Source organism: Lampetra fluviatilis, chromosome 60, assembly GCF_964198595.1.
Source record: "Lampetra fluviatilis chromosome 60, kcLamFluv1.1, whole genome shotgun sequence".
Lineage (NCBI taxonomy): Eukaryota > Metazoa > Chordata > Hyperoartia > Petromyzontiformes > Petromyzontidae > Lampetra > Lampetra fluviatilis.
The window spans coordinates 7,112,634-7,132,035 of record NC_136334.1 but is presented as its reverse complement, the minus strand read 5'-3'; the positions used below and the strand labels follow the sequence as shown (position 1 = coordinate 7,132,035).

The window sequence follows — 19,402 nt, the reverse complement described above, 5'->3', positions numbered from 1 at the left end:
GCGTGGAGAGTGGGGGCGGGGCGTAGTTCTGAGGCAGCTGTCCCACTGAGTGGGGGCTTCATTCGGAGCAGCGATGGCGACAGGTGAGGAGGCGTTCACTGAGCACACTCACTCACTCTCACTCACACTCACTCACTCTCACTCACACTCACTCACGTGTGAGCACTCTCACTCACTCTCACTCACTCCCTCGTGTGAACACTGTCACTCACTCTCACTCGCTTCTGTGAACACTGTCACTCACTCTCACTCACTCCCTCGTGTGAACACTGTCACTCACTCTCACTCACTCCCTCGTGTGAACACTGTCACTCACTCTCACTCACTCCCTCGTGTGAACACTGTCACTCACTCTCACTCACTCCCTCGCACGTATGAACACTCTCACTCACTCTCACTCACTCACTCTCACTCACTCTCACTCACTCACTCTCACTCACTCTCACTCACTCACTCTCACTCACTCACTCACTCTCACTCACTCACTCTCACTCACTCTCACTCACTCACTCTCACTCACTCTCACTCACTCTCACTCACTCACTCTCACTCACTCACTCACTCACTCTCACTCACTCTCACTCACTCTCACTCACTCACTGTCACTCACTCACTGTCACTCACTCACTCTCACTCACTCACTCTCACTCACTCTCACTCACTCACTGTCACTCACTCACTGTCACTCACTCACTCACTCTCACTCACTCACTCTCACTCACTCACTCTCACTCACTCACTCACTCTCACTCACTCTCACTCACTCACTGTCACTCACTCACTGTCACTCACTCACTCTCACTCACTCACTCTCACTCACTCACTCACTCTCACTCACTCTCACTCACTCTCACTCACTCACTGTCACTCACTCACTGTCACTCACTCACTCACTCTCACTCACTCACTCTCACTCACTCTCACTCACTCACTCTCACTCACTCACTCACTCACTCACTCACTCACTCACTGTCACTCACTCACTCTCACTCACTCACTCTCACTCACTCACTCTCACTCACTCACTCACTCTCACTCACTCTCACTCACTCTCACTCACTCACTGTCACTCACTCACTGTCACTCACTCACTCACTCTCACTCACTCACTCTCACTCACTCTCACTCACTCACTCTCACTCACTCACTCTCACTCACTCACTCACTCACTCTCACTCACTCTCACTCACTCACTGTCACTCACTCACTCTCACTCACTCACTCTCACTCACTCACTCTCACTCACTCACTCACTCACTCTCACTCACTCTCACTCACTCTCACTCACTCACTGTCACTCACTCACTGTCACTCACTCACTCACTCTCACTCACTCTCACTCACTCTCACTCACTCACTCACTCTCACTCACTCACTCTCACTCACTCACTCTCACTCACTCACTCTCACTCACTCTCACTCACTCACTCTCACTCACTCACTCTCACTCACTCACTCGCTTCTGTGAGCGCTGTCACTCACTCACTCGGACGTGTGAGCAGTGGGAGGAAAGGAGGTGGGGGGGGGGGAAAGGGGGCGGGGCAGAAAGTGGACCCCACTTTCTGCCCCGACCCCTCCCTCAACCCCTCCTCCCCCCCCCCACCTCCTCTCTCCCCCCCCACCTCCTCTCTCCCCCCACCTCCTCCTCTCCCCCCCCCACCTCCTCCCCCCCCACCTCCTCCCCCCCCCACCTCCTCTCCCCCCCCCACCTCCTCCCCCCCCACCTCCTCCCCCCACCTCCTCCTCTCCCCCCCCCCACCTCCTCCCCTCCCACCTCCTCCCCCCCCCACCTCCTCTTCCCCCCCCACCTCCTCCCCCCCCCCACCTCCTCCCCCCCCCACCTCCTCCTCTTCCCCCCCCACCTCCTCCCCCCCCCACCTCCTCCCCCCCCCACCTCCTCTTCCCCCCCCACCTCCTCTCTCCCCCCTACTGCCGAGGCTGGCACAGGGTGTTTCAAAAAGATGGACCCAATTTCAAAGCAGTATATTTCACGATGGCAACATGTTAGCATTACACAAAAAGTTACGAACGGTTTAATGAGTTATCAAGTTTCACGAACCATTTTATAAATGCTCTAAATGTGCCCTCCACGTGCTGTACGGACAACATCGAGATGATAGTTGAATTCGTCCTAAACGCTTCTCTTATCACGTTTTCCTCCGAGGTGCGTGCTTGCCCCGTGCTCTTTCCCTGACATCAACAGCAGCCCGCTTCCTCGAATTGTTGGTACCAACGACTAATCCTCTTTGACGTTGGCGGATCAATGCCAAGACGCCGTTGAAACGCACGGATTCAGTCTCGCCGAACTGCAGAACGCGAAACGCCCCTTGTGTGTTGCGGGGTCACCGTCTTGCGAATGACTGAGGCTAGGGGCTGTTTGTGCGCTGGGAGAGGCATCGAGCGGTAATACAGTCACACCTCGGTATACAACCGCTTTGAATACGTCGAATTTGGTACACGTTGTGTTTTGACGAGAAAAACTTTTCTTGGGATACGACGTGTTGCTTGGGATTCGTCGCCTTGCTTGGGATACGACGCCTTGCTTGGGATACGTCGCCTTGCTTGGGATACGACGCCTTGCTTGGGATACGACGCCTTGCTTGGGATACGACGCCTTGCTTGGGATACGACGCCTTGCTTGGGATACGACGCCTTGCTTGGGATACGACGCCTTGCTTGGGATACGACGCCTTGCTTGGGATACGACGCCTTGCTTGGGATACGACGCCTTGCTTGGGATACGTCGCCTTGCTTGGGATACGACGCCTTGCTTGGGATACGACGCCTTGCTTGGGATACGACGCCTTGCTTGGGATACGACGCCTTGCTTGGGATACGACGTCTTGCTTGGGATACGACGCCTTGCTTGGGATACGACGCCTTGCTTGGGATACGACGCCTTGCTTGGGATACGACGCCTTGCTTGGGATACGACGCCTTGCTTGGGATACGACGTCTTGCTTGGGATACGACGCCTTGCTTGGGATACGACGCCTTGCTTGGGATACGACGCCTTGCTTGGGATACGACGCCTTGCTTGGGATACGACGCCTTGCTTGGGATACGACGCCTTGCTTGGGATACGACGCCTTGCTTGGGATACGACGCCTTGCTTGGGATACGACGTCTTGCTTGGGATACGACGCCTTGCTTGGGATACGACGCCTTGCTTGGGATACGACGCCTTGCTTGGGATACGACGCCTTGCTTGGGATACGACGCCTTGCTTGGGATACGTCGCCTTGCTTGGGATACGACGCCTTGCTTGGGATACGACGTCTTGCTTGGGATACGACGCCTTGCTTGGGATACGACGCCTTGCTTGGGATACGACGCCTTGCTTGGGATACGACGCCTCGCTTGGGATACGACGTCTTGCTTGGGATACGACGTCTTGCTTGGGATACGACGCCTTGCTTGGGATACGACGCCTCGCTTGGGATACGACGCCTTGCTTGGGATACGACGTCTTGCTTGGGATACGACGCCTTGCTTGGGATACGAGGCGCTTGCTAGAACTTGTATGGGTCGGGATGAGTCACCGCGTCTATCCCGTTCACGACTCCTCCCGTTCCTCACCACCATCCTCGTAGGCTATCAACTCCTCTCAGCGAGGTAAAGTGACGTTAAATTTTATTTTTATTTCAATTTATTTTTATTTATTTATGCATTTTAGTAATAAGTGGTGTCTAAATAATTTTATACAACCCCATTAATGTATAATATGCCACATAAAATATAATTTCTTATACTCTGGAACGGATTATTTCCTTTTCCTTTATTTCTTATGGGAAACATTCGTTTGGTGTCCGTCATTTTCGGTATAAGTCCTACCTTCTGGAACGAATTAATTACGTATACCGAGGTACCACTGCAATTTTAAACTCTATGCCCCTCCCTCTCTATGCCCCGCCCACTCTATGCCCCTCCCCCCCTAAGCCCCGCCCCCAGCTGGTGCCGCACCTCAGAAGCTGCTGGTGCTGGACGTTGACTGCGGCGTGGACGACGCCCAAGCGCTCATGGTTGCCCTGGGAGACGCCGCGCGCGCGCGCGTGCTCGCCATCACGTGCTGCCATGGCAACACGCACGTGCGCCAGGTGGCGGACAACGTGGCGCGCGTGCTGCGCGCGTGCGGAGCGAGTGCGTGGGTGAGGAGGGGGTGGGGGGGGTCCTCACCTACACCACTCACCCCAAAGACAAAGGGGGGGGGGGGCAATGCTGGCTAGGAGATGTTAACTACCTCGCCTGGTCTACAGGAGGTCGTGGGTTCGATCCCGACCCTGACGCCTGCTGCTGTATATTTGGCGTTTGCGTGTCTCTCCATGTGGTCGAGTGGATTTTGCTCCGGTTCCTCTGGTTTTTCCCTCCACATTTAGAATCAACACGCCTTTAGTGTATTTGGCTGCCGCTGTACATGTCCACGTGACGATGAGCCACTTCGTTGAGGTATCCATTTGTTGCCAAGTCGCTTCTGAAAAAGAGCTACACAGTTCAGTGGTCCCTACCTGGTTCAATACAAAGTTTAATTAAAATCTAGATTTGAAGCTTTCGTGACTGCAAGGATTCATACTCTTAGTTTTTTCGGTAAAGTCACGTAGGTAAAAAATGAAATTAAAATTAATAAAAATAAAATTATAATAAATCACGACGTTTCGGAAGCAACACAAGTCTCCGTCAAATCTGGCTGTGACGGTCCCACCTGATGATGGAGACTTGTGTTGCCTCCGAAACGTCGTGATTTTTTTTATTATTTTATCTTTTATTAATTTTAATTTCATTTTTTACCTACGTGACTTTACCGAAAAAACTAAGAGTATAGTTTAATTAAAGTTTAGTTCAAAGATCCCCCGTATCCAAATCAGAATCTTTATTTACACTGGAGTAGGAGGAAGTTACGACAAACAGTACAAAACACGATAGGAGTGCAGCATTGATGAAAAAAAAAAGTCAGCAAGTCACTAAAAGATATAGTGACTTGCATAGATACTGTGAGTAGCAGCACTTATCAAGGCCGGCCAGCACCATGTCCCTTACGCCATGACACTTCGGGGTAGGGAGAGAGACACGAGGAGAGAAAGTGGTTGAGAGCCAAGGGCGTAGACGCAGGGAGAGCGATAGGGAGGCACGGGCTGAGAGACGAGAGAGGAATGGGAGAGAGGAGACACGAGTAGAGAGTGACATGGGGAGAAACAGAGACGAGTTGAGGCTTGAGAGCCAAGGGCGTAGACACGGGGAGGGCGATAGGGAGGCACGGGCTGAGAAACGAGAGAGGAATGGGAGAGAGGAGACACGAGTAGAGAGTGACATGGGGAGAAACAGAGACGAGTTGAGGCTTGAGAGCCAAGGGCGTAGACACGGGGAGGGCGATAGGGAGGCACGGGCTGAGAGACGAGACGAGAGAGGAATGGGAGAGAGCAGACACGGGTAGAGAGGAGACACGGGGAGAGAGAGAGGCGAGTTGAGGCTTGAGAGCCAAGGGCGTAGACACTGGGAAAGAGAGACAGTGGGGGAGTATGTCAGAGAAAGAGCGAGAGACACCCTTGTGATGATGCATGTGCGTTGAACTTCATTCACACCGCACGTAGCTAATCCCGCGTGTCCCCCGCAGGTTCCCGTGTTCCTAGGGGCCTCCTTGCCGCTGCTCGCCAAGCCGAAGCACGCGACCCGGTTCCACGGCAATGACGGTCTGGGGGACTCCCCGGACCCCCCCGACCCGAGACCCGTGGCGGTGAAGGAGCAGGAGGAGCACGCGGTCAACGCGCTCGTCCGTCTGGCCAAGGAGAACCCGGGACAGGTCCATTGGTTTGCATCGTGTTACACACGTAGGATCTAGACTTGAAGCTTTTTCGTGACTGAAAGGAGTCGTGCTCTTAGGTTTTTTCGGTAAAGTCGCGTGGGTAAAAAATAATAAAATAATAATACATGAAAATAACTCAATTAAATCACGACGTTTCGGAGGCAACACAAGTCTCGATCTTCAGGTGGGACCGTCACAGCCAAATTTACTGTATCAAGGTCAGTAAATTTGGTACAGTACACGTAGAATCGTCAATAAAAATATATAATAGTCGACGTTTCGGCCTAGGCTTCGATCCTAGGTCTCAGTCTAGGCTCCTGCCTAGGTCTCTGTCTAGGCTCAAACCCTAGGTCTCGGCCTAGGCTCCAGTGTAGGGCTTGGCCTAGGCTTCGATCCTAGGTCTCGGCCTAGGCTCCGTCCTAGGTCTCAGCCTAGGCTCAAACCCTAGGTCTCGGCCTAGGCTCCGTCCTAGGTCTCAGCCTAGGCTCAAACCCTAGGTTTCGGCCTAGGCTCCGACCCTAGGACTCGGCCTAGGCCTTAGCCTAGGCTCAAACTCTAGGTCTCTGCCTAGGCTCAAACCCTAGGTCTCGGCCTAGGCTTCGGGCTATGTCTCAGCCTAGGGCTAGGCTCTGGCCTAGGTCTCGGCTTAAGCTCCATCCTAGGCTCCGACCCTAGGTCTCGGCCTAGGCTCCCACCCGAGGTCTCGGTCTCTCGGCCTCGGTCGTGAGTCTGCTCCGTGCGGCCCGCAGATCACGCTCGTGGCTCTGGGGCCCCTGACCAACGTGGCGCTTGCGACGCGCATGGACCCCGACTTCACCTCGCGCCTCAAGGAGCTCTTCATCATGGGCGGCACCGTGGAGGGTGCGTGCTCGCCACATTCGGTGTCTCATCCAGTAGAGTCGGGCTCGCTTGATTGATTGGTTCAACACGGGCAAAATCCGCAACATTTTTTTGTGCCAGTAGTCAGGTGAGTTTGAAACCGTTGGTTCAACACGAGCAGAACTCTGGACCGGTTTCGACCTTCAGTGTCTCATCAACGAAGTCGGGCTCGCTTGAACCGCCACCACCCGACACAGCCAATTAGTAAGATTTGTCACGTAAACGGAACATGCCAATGCGTTACTAGTACGTTACCATATAAATAATCCAAACGGCAATGGATACCCATAGTCATTTATATTCATTGATGAATCCCCCCCCCACCCACTTCGCGCAAGAATAGCACACAAGTGACGTCATCACATCTACTACGCCTCTATTTAAGGAACGGAACAGGTGGATTTCTCCAATAATCTGGCTGTCGCCTGATGAAGCTGGTTGCAATTACTGGCGAAACGTCGTACTCAGATTGTAAATGTTGTGGCTTGGCTCTCCAACACACTGGTGTGCTGTACTAGTATACTACACAATACACTACACTATACACTACCCTACTATACACTACACTATACACTACATTACACTATACACTACACTATACACTGCATTGCACTATACACTACACTATACACTACACTATACACTACCCTACTATACACTACACTATACACTACATTACACTATACACTACACTATACACTGCATTACACTATACACTACACTATACACTACACTATACACTACACTACTATACACTACACTATACACTACTATACACTACACTATACACTACTATACACTACACTATACACTACACTACTATACACTACACTATACACTACATTACTGTACACTACACTACACGATACACCACACTATACACTACACTATAGACTACACTATGCACCACACTATACACTACACTATACACTACACTATACACTACACTACTATACACTACACCATACACGAGTGCTGTACTAGTAACGAATTGGCACGTTCTGTTTACGTGACAAACTTAACTAGTTGGCTGTGTCGGGTGGTGGCGGGTTTAACGACACATTTATATATTTACGCGATCTAACCCACAAAACCTGTAGTACGGATGGGTCGCGAAAGCCGACGCACTAAATTCAGTTTCTCATCAGCAGCCGGACAACTTTGAAACCATTGGTTTGTGTGCCGTGCCGGCCTGCATAGGCGTTGTTTGCTACCCGTTGACAGCACTTGCCCCAACAGCATGTTGAGGCTACACGGGGGATCTTTGCCTTTGTGATGCATGCAGCGCATGGGAATTTCACCGCGTCCGGCGAGTTTAACTTTGTCGCGGACCCTGAGGCTGCCTACGTGGTGCTGGAGACCTGCAGCTGCCCGCTCCTCATTGCCAGCTGGGAGTTCACCGTGCGCAACGCCATTCCCTGGGTGTGTAGCACAGAGACTCACCTACCCACTCACCTACCCACTCACTCACACGTTCACCTACCCCATCACTCACCTACCCACTCACCTACACACTCACTCACACGCTCACCTACCCACTCACCTACCCACTCACACGCTCACCTACCCCATCACTCACCTACCCACTCACTCACACGTTCACCTACCCCATCACTCACCTACACACTCACTCACACGCTCACCTACCCCATCACTCACCTACACACTCACTCACACGCTCACCTACCCCATCACTCACTCACCTACCCACTCACCTACCCACTCACTCACACGCTCATCAACCCACTCACACGCTTACCTACCCACTCACATATGCACCTGCCCACTCACACGCTCACCTTCCCACTCACATGCTCACCTACCCACTCACCTACCCACTCACTCACACGCTCACCTACCCTATCACTCACTCACCGACCCACTCACCTACCCACTCACTCACACGCTCATCAACCCACTCACACGCTTACCTACCCACTCACCTACCCACTCACTCACACGCTCACCTACCCCATCACTCACCTACCCACTCACTCACACGCTCACCTACCCCATCACTCACCTACCCACTCACTCACATGCTCACCTACCCGCTCACTCACACCCTCAACTACCCGCTCACTCACATGCTGATCAACCCACTCACACGCTCACCCACGCACTCACACGCTTACCTACCCACTCACTCAACTACCCACCCACTCACTCACACGCTCACTTACCCACTCACCTACCCACTCACACGCACACCTGCCCACTCACACGTTACCTACCCACTCACTCGCTCAACTACCCACCCACTCACTCACATGCTCACTTACCCACTCACCTACCCACTCACGCTCATCTACCCACTCACACACTCACCTACCCGCCCCCCCCCCACTCAGCTACCCCCCCCCCCCCCCAACACTCACTCACCCGTGTTACTGCTTCTGCTGCAGGAGTTCTACGAGGAGTGGACCGCCACCGACACGGAGCGTGGACGCTTCGTGAAGCGCATCTCGGCGAAGAGCGCCGCCTTCGCTCAGAAGTCCAATCGCGGATTCGTGGTATCACTCACCACCCCCCCCACTCACCCACTCACTCACCCACTCACTCACCAACTCACTCACCCACTCACTCACCACCCTCCCCACTCACTCACCACCCTCCCCACTCACTCACTCACTCACCCACTCACTCACCAACTCACTCACCCACTCACTCACCACCCTCCCCACTCACTCACCACCCTCCCCACTCACTCACTCACTCACTCACCCACTCACTCACCAACTCACTCACCCACTCACTCACCACCCTCCCCACTCACTCACCACCCTCCCCACTCACTCACCACCCTCCCCACTCACTCACCACCCTCCCCACTCACTCACCACCCTCCCCACTCACTCACCACCCTCCCCACTCACTCACCACCCTCCCCACTCACTCACCACCCTCCCACTCACTCACCACCCTCCCCACTCACTCACTCACTCACCCACTCACTCACCAACTCACTCACCCACTCACTCACCACCCTCCCCACTCACTCACCACCCTCCCCACTCACTCACCACCCTCCCCACTCACTCACCACCCTCCCCACTCACTCACTACCCTCCCCACTCACTCACCACCCTCCCCACTCACTCACCACCCTCCCCACTCACTCACCACCCTCCCCACTCACTCACCACCCTCCCCACTCACTCACCACCCTCCCACTCACTCACCACCCTCCCCACTCACTCACTCACTCACCCACTCACTCACCAACTCACTCACCCACTCACTCACCACCCTCCCCACTCACTCACCACCCTCCCCACTCACTCACTCACTCACCCACTCACTCACCAACTCACTCACCCACTCACTCACCACCCTCCCCACTCACTCACCACCCTCCCCACTCACGCACCACCCTCCCCACTCACGCACCACCCTCCCCACTCACTCACCACCCTCCCCACTCACTCACCACCCTCCCCACTCACTCACTACCCTCCCCACTCACTCACCACCCTCCCCACTCACTCACCACCCTCCCCACTCACTCACCACCCTCCCCACTCACTCACCACCCTCCCCACTCACTCACCACCCTCCCACTCACTCACCACCCTCCCCACTCACTCACTCACTCACCCACTCACTCACCAACTCACTCACCCACTCACTCACCACCCTCCCCACTCACTCACCACCCTCCCCACTCACTCACTCACTCACCCACTCACTCACCAACTCACTCACCCACTCACTCACCACCCTCCCCACTCACTCACCACCCTCCCCACTCACGCACCACCCTCCCCACTCACGCACCACCCTCCCCACTCACTCACCACCCTCCCCACTCACTCACCACCCTCCCCACTCACTCACTCACTCACTCACTCACCAACTCACTCACCCACTCACTCACCACCCTCCCCACTCACTCACCACCCTCCCCACTCACGCACCACCCTCCCCACTCACGCACCACCCTCCCCACTCACTCACCACCCTCCCCACTCACTCACCACCCTCCCCACTCACTCACTCACCAACTCACTCACCCACTCACTCACCACCCTCCCCACTCACTCACCACCCTCCCCACTCACGCACCACCCTCCCCACTCACGCACTACCCTCCCCACTCACTCACCACCCTCCCCACTCACTCACCACCCACCCCACTCACTCACCACCCTTCCCACTCACTCACCACCCTCCCCACTCACTCACCACCCTCCCGACTCACTCACCACCCTCCCACTCACTCACCACCCTCCCCACTCACTCACTCACTCACCCACTCACTCACCAACTCACTCACCACTCACTCACCACCCTCCCCACTCACTCACCACCCTCCCCACTCACTCACCACCCCTCCCCACTCACTCACCACCCTCCCCACTCACTCACTACCCTCCCCACTCACTCACCACCCTCCCCACTCACTCACCACCCTCCCCACTCACTCACCACCCTCCCCACTCACTCACCACCCTCCCCACTCACTCACCACCCTCCCACTCACTCACCACCCTCCCCACTCACTCACTCACTCACTCACTCACCCACTCACTCACCAACTCACTCACCCACTCACTCACCACCCTCCCCACTCACGCACCACCCTCCCCACTCACACACCACCCTCCCCACTCACTCACCACCCTCCCCACTCACTCACCACCCTCCCCACTCACTCACCACCCTCCCCCACTCACTCACCACCCTCCCCACTCACTCACCACCCTCCCCACTCACTCACCACCCTCCCCACTCACTCACCACCCTCCCCACTCACTCACCACCCCACTCACTCACCACCACTCACCCCACTCACTCACCACCCTCCCCACTCACTCACCACCCTCCCCACTCACTCACCACCCTCCCCACTCACTCACCACCCTCCCCACTCACTCACCTACCCTCCCCACTCACTCACCACCCTCCCCACTCACCACTCCCACCCACCCCCACTCACTCACCACTCACTCACCCACTCACTCACCACCCTCCCCACTCACTCACCACCCTCCCCACTCACTCACCACCCTCCCCACTCACTCACCACCCTCCCCACTCACTCACCCTCACCACCCTCCCCACTCACTCACCACCCTCCCCACTCACTCACCCCACCCACCCCACTCACTCACCACCCCTCCCACTCACTCACCACCCCTCCCCCACTCACCCACCACTCACCCACTCACTCACCAACTCACCCACCCACCTCACTCACCCACCCTCCCCACCACTCACCACCCTCCCCACTCACTCACCACCCTCCCCACTCACTCACCACCCTCCCCACTCACTCACCACCCTCCCCACTCACTCACCACCCTCCCCACTCACTCACCACCCTCCCCACTCACTCACCACCCTCCCACTCACTCACTCACTCACCCACTCACCACCAACTCACTCACCCACTCACTCACCACCCTCCCCACTCACTCACCACCCCTCCCCACTCACTCACCACCCTCCCCACTCACTCACTCACCACCCTCCCCATCACTCACCACCCTCCCCCACTCACTCACCACCCTCCCCACTCACTCACCACCCTCCCCACTCACTCACCACCCTCCCCACTCACTCACCACCCTCCCCACTCACTCACCACCCTCCCCCACTCAATCACCACCCTCCCCACTCACTCACCACCCTCCCCACTCACTCACCACCCTCCCCACTCACTCACCACCCTCCCCCACTCACTCACCACCCTCTCCACTCACTCACCACCCTCCCACTCACTCACCACCCTCCGCACTCACTCACCATCCTCCCCACTCACTCACCACCCTCCCCACTCACTCACCACCCTCCCACTCACTCACCACTCTCCCCCACTCACTCACCACCCTCCCCACTCACTCACCACTCTCCCCCACTCACTCACCACCCTTCCCACTCACTCACCACCCTCCCCACTCACTCACCACCCTCCCCACTCACTCACCACCCTCCTCACTCACTCACCACCCTCCCCCACCACTCACTCACCACCCTCCCCACTCACTCACCACCCTCCCCACTCACTCACCACTCTCCCCCACTCACTCACCACCCTCCCCACTCACTCACCACCCTCCCCACTCACTCACCACCCTCCCCACTCACTCAACACCCTCCCCACTCACTCACCACCACCCCCCCCCACTCACTCACCACCCTCCCCACTCACTCACCACCCTCCCCACTCACTCACCACCCTCCCCACTCACTCACCACCCTCCCCACTCACTCACTCACCACCCTCCCCCACTCACTCACCACCCTCCCCACTCACTCACCACCCTCCCCCACTCACTCACCACCCTCCCCACTCACTCACCACCCTCCCCACTCACCTCACCACCCTCCCCACTCACTCACACCCTCCCACACTCACTCACCACCCTCCCCACTCACTCACCACCCTCCCACTCACTCACCACCCTCCCCCACTCACTCACCACCCTCCCCACTCACTCACTCACTCACCACCCTCCCCACTCACTCACCACCCTCCCACTCACTCACCACCCCCCACTCACTCACCACCTCCCCACTCACTCACCACCCCTCCCCACTCACTCACCACCCTCCCCACTCACTCACCACCTCCCCACTCACTCACCACCACCCACTCACTCACCACCCTACCCACCACCACTCACCACCCTCCCCACTCACTCACCACCCTCCCCACTCACCCCCACCCACTCACTCACCACCCTCCCCACTCACTCACCACCCTCCCCACCACTCACTCACTCACCACCCTCCCCACCACTCACCACCCCCCCACTCACTCACCACCCTCCCCACTCACTCACCACCCTCCCCCACTCACTCACCACCCTCCCCACTCACTCACCCACCCTCCCCACTCACTCACCACCCACCCCACTCACTCACCACCCTCCCCACTCACTCACCACCCCCCCACCACTCACTCACCACCCTCCCCACTCACTCACCACCCTCCCCACTCACTCACCACCCCCCCCACTCACTCACCACCCCACCCACTCACTCACTCACCACCCTCCCACTCACTCACCACCCTCCCACTCACTCACCACCCTCCCACTCACTCACCACCTCCCCACTCACTCACCACCCCTCCCCCACTCACCACCCACCCTCCCACTCACTCACCACCCCCCACTCACTCACCACCCTCCCCCACTCACTCACCACCCCCCCACTCACTCACCACCCTCCCCCACTCACACACCACCCCCCCCACTCACTCACCACCCCACCCTCCCCCACCACTCACCACCCTCCCACTCACTCACCACCCTCCCCCATCACTCACTCACCACCCTCCCCACTCACTCACCACCCCCCCCACTCACTCACCACTCTCCCCACTCACTCATACCCCCCCACCACTCACTCACCACCACCCTCCCACTCACTCACCACCCTCCCCACTCACCCCACCACCCTCCCCCACTCACTCACCCACCCTCCCCACTCACTCACCACCCTCCCCACTCACTCACCACCCTCCCCCACTCACTCACCACCCTCCCCCACTCACTCACCACCCTCCCCCACTCACTCACCACCCCTCCCCACTCACTCACCACCCTCCCCCACTCACTCACCACCCTCCCACCACTCACTCACCCACCCTCCCCCACTCACTCACCACCCTCCCACTCACTCACCACCCTCCCCACTCACTCACCACCCTCCCCACTCACCACTCACTCACCACCCTCCCCACTCACTCACCACCCTCCCACTCACTCCACCACCACCCCCTCCCACTCACTCACCACCCTCCCCCACTCACTCACCACCCTCCCCACTCACTCACCACCCTCCCACTCACTCACCACCCTCCCCACTCACTCACCACCTCCCCACTCACTCACCACCCTCCCCACTCACTCACCACCCTCCCCACTCACTCACCATCCTCCCACTCACTCACCACCACTCACTCACTCACCACCCTACCCACTCACTCACTCACCACCCTCCCCACTCACTCACCACCCTCCCACTCACTCACCACCCACCACTCACTCACCACCCTCCCCACTCACTCACCACCCTCCCCACTCACTCACCACTCACCACCCTCCCCACTCACTCACCACTCTCCCCCACTCACTCACCACCCTCCTCACTCACTCACCACTCACCCCACTCACTCACCACCCTCCCCACCACTCACCACCCTCCCCACTCACTCACCACCCTCCCCACTCACTCACCACCCTCCTCACCACTCACACCACCCTCCCCCAGTCACTCACTCACCACCCTCCCCACTCACTCACCACCCTCCCCACTCACTCACAACTCTCCCCCACTCACTCACCACCCTACCCACTCACTCACTCACCACCCCACTCCACCACCTCACCACCCTCCCACTCACTCACCACCCTCCGCACTCACTCACCATCCTCCCCACTCACTCACCACCCTCCCCACTCACTCACCACCCTCCCACCACTCACCACTCTCCCCCACTCACTCACCACCCTCCCCACTCACTCACCACTCTCCCCCCACTCACTCACCACCCTCCCCACTCACTCACCACCCTCCCCCACTCACTCACCACCCTCCCCACTCACTCACCACCCTCCCACTCACTCACCACCCTCCCCCAGTCACTCACTCACCACCCTCCCCCACTCACTCACCACCCTCCCCCACCCACTCACCACTCTCCCCACTCACTCACCACCCTCCCCACTCACTCACCACCCTCCCCCACTCACTCACCACTCTCCCCACTCACTCATACCCTCCCACTCACTCACTCACTCACCACCCTCCCACTCACTCACCACCCTCCCCACTCACTCACCACCCTCCCCCACTCACTCACCACCCTCCCCACTCACTCACCACCCTCCCCACTCACTCACCACCCTCCCCCACTCACTCACCACCCTCCCCCACTCACACACCACCCTCCCCCACTCACTCACCACCCTCCCCACACACCACCATCCTCCCCACTCACTCACTCACTCACCACCCTCCCCACTCACTCACCACTCACCACTCACCACCCTCCCCACTCACTCACCACCCTCCCACTCACTCACCACCCTCCCACTCACTCACCACTCTCCCCCCACTCACTCACCACCCTCCCCACTCACTCACCACTCTCCCCACTCACTCATAACCCTCCCACTCACTCACTCACTCACTCACCACCCTCCCACTCACTCACCACCCTCCCCACTCACTCACCACCCTCCCCACTCACTCACCACCCTCCCCACTCACTCACCATCCTCCCCACTCACTCACTCACTCACCACCCTCCCCACTCACTCACCACCCTCCCCCACTCACTCACCACCCTCCCCCACTCACTCACCACCCTCCCCCACTCACTCACCACCCTCCCCACTCACTCACCACCCTCCCCACTCACTCACCACCCTCCTCACTCACTCACCACCCTCCACACTCACTCACCACCCTCCCCACTCACTCACCACCCTCCCACTCACTCACCACCCTCCCCACTCACTCACCACCCTCCCCACTCACTCACTCACTCACCACCCTCCCACTCACTCACCACCCTCCCACTCACTCACCACCCTCCCACTCACTCACCACCTTCCCCACTCACTCACCACCCTCCCCACTCACTCACCACCCTCCCCCACTCACTCACCACCCTCCTCACTCACTCACCACCCTCCACACTCACTCACCACCCTCCCCACTCACTCACCACCCTCCCACTCACTCACCACCCTCCCCACTCACTCACCACCCTCCCCACTCACTCACTCACTCACCACCCTCCCCACTCACTCACCACCCTCCCACTCACTCACCACCCTCCCCCACTCACTCACCACCCTCCCCACTCACTCACCACCCTCCCACTCACTCACCACCCTCCCCACTCACTCACCACCCTCCCCACTCACTCACTCACCACCCTCCCCACTCACTCACCACCCTCCCACTCACTCACCACCTTCCCACTCACTCACCACTCTCCCCCACTCACTCACCACCCTCCCCACTCACTCACCACCCTCCCCACTCACTCACCACTCTCCCCACTCACTCATAACCCTCCCACTCACTCACTCACTCACCACCCTCCCACTCACTCACCACCCTCCCCACTCACTCACCACCCTCCCCACTTCACTCACCACCCTCCCCACTCACTCACCATCCTCCCCACTCACTCACTCACTCACCACCCTCCCCACTCACTCACCACCCTCCCCCACTCACTCACCACCCTCCCCCACTCACTCACCACCCTCCCCCACTCACTCACCACCCTCCCCACTCACTCACCACCCTCCTCACTCACTCACCACCCTCCACACTCACTCACCACCCTCCCCACTCACTCACCACCCTCCCACTCACTCACCACCCTCCCCACTCACTCACCACCCTCCCCACTCACTCACTCACTCACCACCCTCCCCACTCACTCACCACCCTCCCACTCACTCACCACCCTCCCACTCACTCACCACCTTCCCCACTCACTCACCACCCTCCCCACTCACTCACCACCCTCCCCACTCACTCACCATCCTCCCACTCACTCACCACCACTCACTCACTCACCACCCTACCCACTCACTCACTCACCACCCTCCCCACTCACTCACCACCCTCCCACTCACTCACCACCCACTCACTCACTCACCACCCTCCCCACTCACTCACCACCCTCCCCACTCACTCACTCACTCACCACCCTCCCACTCACTCACTCACCACCCTCCCACTCACTCACCACCCTCCCACTCACTCAATCACTCACCACCCTCCCACTCACTCACCACCCTCCCACTCACTCACCACCCTCCCACTCACTCACCACCCTCCCACTCACTCAATCACTCAAGTAAAAATGTGTGTTTTAATATTTACGTGCTTTTTATTTTAGTTAGGGCCCCTTCATAACATATGCTGCAGGCCCCGCACGAGCTTCATCCGGCACTGCTACATACAACACGCCTACAACATGTCTACAACATGCCTACAACATGCAAAAAACATACCTACAACATGCCCACAACATGCATAAAACATGCCTACAACATGCATAAAACATGCCTACAACATGCATACATGCATGTGCCCTGTCTCTGTGGACACCAGGAGCCGTCTGTAGGCCCGGGCTTCGTGCCGTGCGACGTCTACGCAGTGGCCGCTGCCTTGGACCCGGACTTCGTGACCCAGTGGGCAGAGCACTCGGTGAGTGGGCACCAGGGGGGGGGGGTGGAGGGCACCGGGGGGGTGAGGGCACCGGGGGGGGGGTGGAGGGCACTGGGGGGGGGGGGGTGGAGGGAGGCGGTACGGGGGGGGTGAGGGCACTGGGGGGGGTGGAGGGGGCACGAGGGGGGTTATGCCCCCCTCCCCCCCATCCAGGTGGCAGCGTTGATATTTGTACCCCAGCAGGCTCACAGAGAGAGATCTCTCTGCCTCTGTCCAGCGCAGGTCAGAGGTCGCAAACGGGTTTTGATTCCTTACCCGTACCCGGCCGCACCAGGGTCGCAAACGGGTACCCTTACCCGTACCTGGCCGGGTACGGGTATCGGTTACCCGGTTGCGACCTCTGGCGCAGGCTAAAGCCCCTTCCACAATGTCCCGCGTTTTGCGCGCGTGGAATACTTTGACCGGTCCTGGGCCCCACCCCTGGGTCGACTCAGCCTCGAATGAGCACCTTGTGCGGCATGCGAAATCGTCGCCACTGCGGGGTCGGAGGCGGCCGGGGGAGTGGTGCTGGCCACCCACTCCCCCCCCCCCCCCCCCCCGCCTTCTCCTCGTCGTCGTCGTGGTGGACGCTCCGAATGCTCCACGTGGCTCTCGTGCTTCTGGTGCTCCACGTGCTTCTCCTGCTTCTCGTGATCCACGTGCGCAGGTGCGCGTGGAGCTGCAGGGCGCTCTGACGCGCGGCCAGATGGTGGTGGACTGGCTGGGCATCATGAAGAATCCGCCGCTGGTCAAGGCGCGCATCATGGTCCAGTGCGACACGGCGCGGCTCATGGGCATGCTCGTCGCGGCCGTGCAGTGACCGGTCGGAGGGACGGATGCAGGCCCCTGCCGACTGACTCACTCACTCACCCACTCACTCACCCACCCACTCACTCACCCACCCACCCACTCACCTACCACTCACTCACCCACCCACTCACCTACCACTCACTCACCCACCCACTCACCCACCCACTCACCCACCCACTCACCCACCCACCCACTCACCCACCCACCCACTCACTCACCCACCCACCCACTCACCCACCCACCCACTCACCCACCCACCCACTCACCCACCCACCCACTCACCCACCCACCCACTCACCCACCCACCCACTCACCCACCCACCCACTCACCCACCCACTCACCCACCCACCCACTCACCCACCCACCCACTCACCCACCCACCCACCCACCACCCACCCACCCACCCACCCACTCACCCACCCACTCACCCACCCACCCACCCACCCACCCACCCACTCACCCACCCACCCACCCACTCACCCACCCACCCACTCACCCACCCACCCACTCACCCACCCACCCACTCACCCACCCACCCACTCACCCACCCACCCACTCACCCACCCACCCACTCACCCACCCACCCACCCACCCACTCACCCACTCACCCACTCACCCACCCACCCACTCACTCACTCACCCACCCACCCACTCACTCACCCACCCACCCACTCACTCACCCACTCACCCACCCACCCACTCACTCACCCACCCACTCACCCACT

General features: G+C 58.6%; 1 protein-coding gene across 1 annotated transcript; it reads left to right on the top strand.

Annotated features, from left to right (window-relative positions):
* Window positions 1-3: 3 nt before the first annotated feature.
* Window positions 4-18,929, top strand: LOC144950961 (nucleoside hydrolase-like). The gene is made up of 8 exons (XM_078881145.1): window positions 4-83; window positions 3,940-4,148; window positions 5,609-5,794; window positions 6,547-6,658; window positions 7,962-8,098; window positions 9,082-9,189; window positions 17,771-17,866; window positions 18,534-18,929. Exons 1-8 carry the CDS (start codon window positions 74-76, stop codon window positions 18,684-18,686), a joined length of 1,011 nt encoding a protein of 336 aa, XP_078737271.1. The 5' UTR covers window positions 4-73; the 3' UTR covers window positions 18,687-18,929.
* Window positions 18,930-19,402: the final 473 nt, after the last annotated feature.

Excerpts from the sequence above, each read along its gene's own strand:
- LOC144950961 (XM_078881145.1), top strand. Across the intron at positions 5,795-6,546 it reads CCAAGGAGAACCCGGGACAG|ATCACGCTCGTGGCTCTGGG; the intron begins GTCCATTGGTTT and ends TGCGGCCCGCAG. Across the intron at positions 8,099-9,081 it reads TGCGCAACGCCATTCCCTGG|GAGTTCTACGAGGAGTGGAC; the intron begins GTGTGTAGCACA and ends CTTCTGCTGCAG.